We start from the raw sequence: 7141 nt of genomic DNA on the forward strand, positions 1-7141 counted from the left end.
AAAGCATTCTGATAACAAATGACAATGAAAACACAACAATCCAAAATCTATGGGACACAGTGAAAGCAGTCCTGAGAGGGAAGTTCATAGCTCTACAGGCTTACCTAAAAAAAAACAAGAAAAAATGGTAATATATTATCTAACCCTACAACTTAAAAAAATTAGAAAGAGAGCAACAAGAAAAGCCCAGAGTAAGCAGAAGGAAGGAAATAATAAAGATCAGAGCAGAAATAAATGACATAGAGACAAAAAAAATACAAAAGATCAATAAAACCAAGACCTGGTTCTTTGAAAGGATAAACAAGATTAAAGAACCTCTAGCCTGTCTCACCAAGAAACAAAGAGAGAGGACCCAAATAAACAAAATCAGAAATGAAAGAGGTGAAGTAACAACAGACCCCACAGAAATACAAAGGAGAGTAAGCCCTGGCTGGTTTGGCTCAGTGTACAGATTGTAGGCCTGTGGATTGAAGGGTCCTGGGTTCGATTCTTATCAAAGGCACATGCCTGAGTTGCAGGCTTGACCCCCAGTGTGGGGTGTGCAGGGGGCAGCGAATCAATAATTCTCTGTCATCATTGATGTTTCAATATTCTCTGTCATCATTGATCTTTCAATATATTTCTCCCTCTCTCATCCTCTCTGAAATCAATAAAATATCTACATATATAAAAGGCTAAGTGACCATCACATCTGAAACAACCAAACGGACAACCAAACAGACTGTGCGGGGTGACCAGGCTTGCAGGGGGGTTAGGGAGGGGTGACCAAACGACTGAGCAGCAGGCTGTGTGGGGCGACCAGGTCGGCAGGGGTGTTAGTGAGGGGCAACCAAACAACTGAGTAGCAGGCTGCATGGGGCTACCAGGCCCACAGTGGAAGACAGTGAGGGGCGACCAGGCCAGCAAAACGGGGAAGTTAGGGGTGACCAGGTTGGCAGGGGGGCAGTTGGGGGCAACCACACCAGCAGGGGATTTCAGTAAGGGGCAATCAGGCCAGCAGGGGGTCACTAAAAGGTTACCAGGCTGGTGGGGCGGGGGCAGTTTGGGGTTACCAGGCCAGCAGGAGGGGCAGTTGGGGGCGAGTATGCCTGCAGGGGGGGCAGTTGGAGGTGGGCAGGCCAGCAGGGGGAGCAGTTAGGTGCAACCAGGCATGCACGCAGGTCAGCAGTTAGGAGCCAGTGGTCCCGTATTGTGAGAGGGATATCCCTAATTGGAGAGGGTTCAGGCTGGGCTGAGGGGACCCCCTGGTCATGAATTTCATACACTGGGCCTTTAATATATATATATATATATATATATATATATATATATATATATATATAAAATACAAGCAACTCTACTCAACAAACTGGACAATCTAGATGAAATAGACATATTCTTAGATAAATACAAGCTTCCAAAACTCAATCAGAAAGAATAAAAAAAAAAAACTGAATAAGCTGATAACCATCAATGAATTTGAAACAGTAATCAAAAATCGTCCAGCAAACAAAAGCCCTGGTCTGGACAACTTATCAGGGGAGTGCTACCAATCATTCAAAGAACTAAAACCTATCCTCCTCAGACTATTCCAAGAGGAAGAAACACTTCTAAGTTCTTTCTATGAAGCCTGCATTACCCTAATTTACCACAAAGAAAAAGAACTACAGGCCAATATCCCTGATGAACATAGATGCTAAAATCTTCAAGAAAATTCTAGCAAGTTGAATCCAGCATTATATTACAAAGATTATACACCATGACCAATTGGGATTCATTCCAGGAATGCAAGAATGATACAATATCTGCAAATCAATAAATGTGATACATCACATAAACAAATTGAGAGACATAAATCACATAATCATATAAATTGATGCAGAAAAAGGATTTGACAAAATCCAACACCCTTTCCTGATAAAAACTCTCAGCAAAGTGGGAATAGATGGATCATACCTCAACATAATAAAAGCCTTATATGACAAACCTACAACCAACATCATACTCAATGGGCAAAAACTAAAATCATATCCCCTAAGAACAGGAACAAAACAGGAATGTCCACTTTCACCATTCTTGTTCGACATAGTACTGGAAATGTTAGCCATAGCTATCAGACAATAAGAAGAAATAAAAGGCATCCAAATTGGAAAAGAAGTAAAACTGTCATTATTCACAGATGACATGATATTGTACATATAAAATCCTAAAGACTCCATCAAAAAACTATTAGACTTAATAAATGAATTTGGCAATGTAGCAGAATACAAAATTAACACCCAGAAATCTATAACTTTTTTTATACAGCAATAATGAACTCACAGAAAGAGTAACAAAACAAAACAACAACAACAAAAAAAACAATCCCATGTACCATTGCACCAAAAACATTAAGATATCAAGGAATAAACTTAACTAAGGAGGTAAAAGACCTGTACTTGGAAAACTATGGGACATTGAAAAAAGATAGAGGAAGACATAAACAAATTGAAGAACATACCATGTTCATGGATTGTTAGAATCAACATCATTAAAATGTCCACACTACCCAAAGCAATTTATAGATTCAATGCAATCCCCATTAAAATACCAACAATATATTTCACAGACCTAGAACAAACTCTCCAAAAATTCATCTGGAATAAAAAATAGACCCTGAGAAAGAAGAACAAAGTTGGAGGGATCACAATACCATATATCAAGCTATATTTCAGAGCCACTGTTCTCAAAACTGCCTGGTACTGGCACAAGAACAGACATATACACCAATGAAACAGAACAGAGAACCCAGAAATCATCCCAAGCCATTATGCTCAATTAATATTTGACAAAGGAGGCAAGAGCATACAATGGAATCAAGACAGTCTCTTCCATATATGGTGCTGACCCATCAACAAAACAACAAGAAAGCCCACTGCTTAGTAGAACATATTTGCCAATGCAATCTCAGATAAGGGTTTAATCTCCAAAATTTACAAGAAACTCATATAACTTAACAAAAGGAAGATAAACAATCTAACCAAAAAATGGGCAAAGGACCTAAATAGACACTTTTTGAAAGAGGACATACAGAAGGCTGAGAGACATATGGAAACAAGCTCAAAGTCAGTAATCATCCAAGATATGCAAATCAAAATGACAATGAGGTACTATCTCACATCTGTCAGAATGGCTATCATCAACAAATCAATAAATGACAAATGATGGCGAGGATACGGGGAAAAAGGAACCCTCATGCCTAGTACACTGCTGGTGGGAATGCAGACTGGTGCAACTTTATGATAAACAGTATGGAGTTTCCTCAAAAAATTAAAATGGAACTGTCATTTGACCCAGTGATCCCACTTGTAGGAATGTATCCTATGAAACCGGAAACACCAATCAGTAAAAATATATGCACCCATCCTATCTAATAAAAGGGTAATATGCAAATTGACCATCACTCTAACACATACAATGGCTGCCCCCATGTGGTCAAAGATGGCCACCACAAGATGGCCAGTAGGGGAGGGCAGTTGTAGACAATCAGGCCAGCAGGAGAGGGAAGTTGGGAGGGACCAGGCCTGCAGGGAAAGGCAGTTAGGGGTGACCAGGCTGGCAGAGGAAAGCAGTTGGAGGCGATCAGGCCAGCAGGGGGGGGCAGTTGGGGACAATCAGGCTGGCATGGGGGGGGCAGTAAGGGGGGACCAGGCCAGCAGGGGGGACAGTTAGGGACAACCAGGCTGGCAGCGGGGGGCAGTTGGGGGCAATTAGGCTGGCAGGGGGGCAGTGAGGGGTGACTAGGCCGGCAGGGGAGGCAGTTAAGGGTGATCAGGTCATCAGGGGGTGGGCAGTTAGGGGTGACCAGGATAGCAGAGGGATCAGTTGGGGGCAAATAGGTCAGCAGAGGGGGCAGTAAGGAGTGACCAGTCTAACAGGGAAGGGGGGCAGTTAGGAACAACCAGGCCGGCAAGGAGGGGGCAGTTGGGGGCGACTAGGCCTGCTGGGGGGACAGTAAGGGGTGACCAGACTGGTGGGGGGGGGCAGTTAGGAGCTACCAGGCTGGCAGGGATGGGGCAGTTGGGGTTGACCTGGCTGGCAGCAGGAGGTGGTTAAGAGCAACCAGGCTAGCTGGGAGGGGGCAATTGAGGTCAACCAGGCTGGCAGGGAGGGGGCAGTTAGGGACAATCAGGCAGGCAGGCAGGTGAGTGATAAGGAGCCAGTGGTCCAGGATTGTGAGAGGGATGTCTGACTGCCAGTTTAGGCCCGATCCCAAGGGGTCCTGGATTGGAGAGGGTGCAGGCTGGGCTGAGAGGAATCCCCCACCCCCCACCATGCACAAATTTTATGTATCGACCTCTAGTAAAAAATAATGATACCCAGCCAGCATGGCTCCGTGGTTGAGCATCGACCTGTATACCAGGAGGTCAAAGTTCAATTATGGTGGCAGCATGTGCCTGGGTTGCAGTCTTGATCCCTAGTGTGGGGCATGTATGAGGCAACTAATTGTTGTTTCTATCTCATCATTTATGTTTCTATCTTTCTCTTCCTCTCCCTTCCACTCTCTGAAATCAATAAAAATATACTTTTTTAAAAAGAAAAGAATAATGAACATATAAGTGAGAACTGATTTTGCACTAAAATATAATTATGCAAATGACCTTAGCAACCAAGTATAATTTTGTCCACAAGGGTAGTATAATTCATTACTATTCTTTCAGGAAAACAATAGGAAAATTATTTGGAATGAAAAGTATCATAAAATATTGAATTATGCTAAAGTAATTCATGTTAACCTATGAGATAAATGAGAATTTCCATTTACATATGGCCCAAATATTGGATTTATTTATGTCAGAACTTTGGGCCCTGAGGATTGGAATGCTGCATTCCTGGGCAATTGTTCAGCCAAGTACAATTGGCCCATGAAAAGCTTACCTGCCAAGGAATCTTTCCAAGGCCTTCTTTATGTCCTTGTTCCTGAGACTGTAGATGAAGGGGTTCAGCATGGGTGTGACCACGGTGTACATCACCGAGGCTGCTGCACTTGAGTGTGAGCTTTGGGAAGCAGCAGAACTGAGATACACACCTAGGAGCGTACCATAAAATAAGGAGACAACTGAGAGGTGAGATGCACAGGTAGAAAATGCCTTATACTTCCCCTGAGCTGATGGGATTCCACATATGGAGGAAAGTATCTTGGAGTAAGAGTAAAGGATCCCAGCAAGGGGACCAACACATAGCAGCCCAGCTGAAAAATACATTATCATGTTGTTAAGAAAGATGTCAGAACAGGCAAGTTGGATCAGCTGATTGAATTCACAGAAAAAGTGGGGAATTTCCAAGTCTGAGCAAAAGCGCAGATCCAACACCATTAAACTTTCTAACAAGGAATTCAGGACACTCGTGATCCAGGACACCAGAACCAGCAGTCCACAAAGCTGGGGGTTCATGATGACCATGTAACGCAGGGGATGGCAGATGGCCACAAATCGGTCATAGGCCATTACAGTCAGGATAAAGTTGTCCAAGCCAGCAAAAACTATGAAAAAATACATCTGGGTGATGCAGCCTGCATAGGTGATGACATTGCTCTGTGTCTGGATGTTCACCAGCATCTTTGGGATGGTGGTGGAGGTGAAACAGATGTCTACCAAGGACAGATTGGAGAGGAAGAAGTACATGGGCGTGTGGAGGTGGGAGTCTGAGCTGACAGCCAGGATGATGAGCAGGTTTCCAAACACAGTGACCAGGTACATGGAGAGGAAAAGCCCAAATATGAGGGACTGCAGTTCCAGTGCTTGCGAAAGTCCCAGAAGGTGGAATTCTGAAATTTGTGTACCATTGCCTGGTTCCATGGGTCGTAGGTGACTACCAGAAAATAGAAAAAATGAAAAACTAATTTTCACATTAGCAAGTATTTGTAATTGAGAATAAATGACATATTTATGTTTTAGAATCAAGAAAATAATTTCCACTTTTGATGTTTGACTTGGTCCCCGTTATGGTATCTCTATTAGCATTTGTCATTAGAATGTCCTTTTCTACCATCTACCTGTTCTTCAAACATAATGTATATTATTCTTTTATTGAGGATATCTCTCATGCATTTGGGTAATATATATTGACTACAGACCATGTTCCAGGCACATTTCAGAGTATGGGATGCTGAAAAACAAAGTCTCTACAAACTAATCATGGAGAAAGAATATAATCAAATGAAAATAATAAAACATATCCAATGGTGCAGCTACTATAAAGAAAAGTAAATCACATTAAATGGAGAGAGTGGATAGAGGGTGTTCTTTTTTATAGAGTTTAGCCAACACTTGCCAAAAGATGACACTTAAACAGATACCTCATAGATCAATAACTGGGAGACTGAAGCATAAATGTTTGATAGGCAAAAGGAACAGGCAGTGCAAAGACCCTGAGGAAGATGATTGTTTAGAAAATTAGGGCTTAAAATGAACCAGAGTGTCAACCGGAATGAGCACAGCAAAGCAGGATCAGAGATGGTGTCAGAGAATATTAAGAAAAATGGTCGCTTGTGTGCTGCTATTGTAACTTTAGGTCATGGGGAGTGCCTTGTACACACTATATAAATCTAGCACTTTATTAATCTGGTTGTAGAAGCATCTGGTGAGTTGAAAAGGATCTCCTTAGTTGTATCTCCTCTTGATATTTGAGTCACATTGGAATATGTTAGTCCAGGCAGTGCTCTCAGTTTACAAGACACACACACACACGCACACACACACACACACACACACACACACACACACAACAGCACACCATGGCCTTTTCCCTGCTGTTATTTCTGTGTCCTTCTCACTCCCATACAATTTAGACCATGAGAAGATACAAGTCTATGTGTCCAGATCAACTATCTTTTCCAAAAAGAATTTAGAAATAGTATTTTGATATTCTTAAAGAAAACTGCTCATGGACAAATAAGCTTTGGGATTCATATTGCTATGCACATTTTCTGTCCTGTATTTAAAGAAACAAAAACAATAGGTTAAATAAACATAGAGAGAGAGAGAACAATAAAGTGGACATGAGGAAGAAGAGAGATTTAATTATCTCAGGTGGTCCCTGATAGACAATGAGAAAGAAAAATCTCTTTACATTCTGGCTGCTTTCTAACCCTAATTATATCCCCATTAAAGCCAAGCAAAAA

The 7141-nt window shown here is 42.0% G+C and overlaps 1 protein-coding gene across 1 annotated transcript; it reads right to left on the reverse strand.

Moving 5' to 3' along the window:
• Positions 1–4892: 4892 nt before the first annotated feature.
• On the reverse strand, positions 4893–5816 carry LOC103300974 (olfactory receptor 7A10-like). Its single transcript, XM_028134478.2, has one exon. The coding sequence runs from the start codon at positions 5814–5816 to the stop codon at positions 4893–4895; it is 924 nt and encodes a 307-aa protein (XP_027990279.2).
• Positions 5817–7141: the final 1325 nt, after the last annotated feature.

Source organism: Eptesicus fuscus, chromosome 6 (genome assembly GCF_027574615.1).
Source record: "Eptesicus fuscus isolate TK198812 chromosome 6, DD_ASM_mEF_20220401, whole genome shotgun sequence".
Classification (NCBI taxonomy): Eukaryota; Metazoa; Chordata; class Mammalia; order Chiroptera; family Vespertilionidae; genus Eptesicus; species Eptesicus fuscus.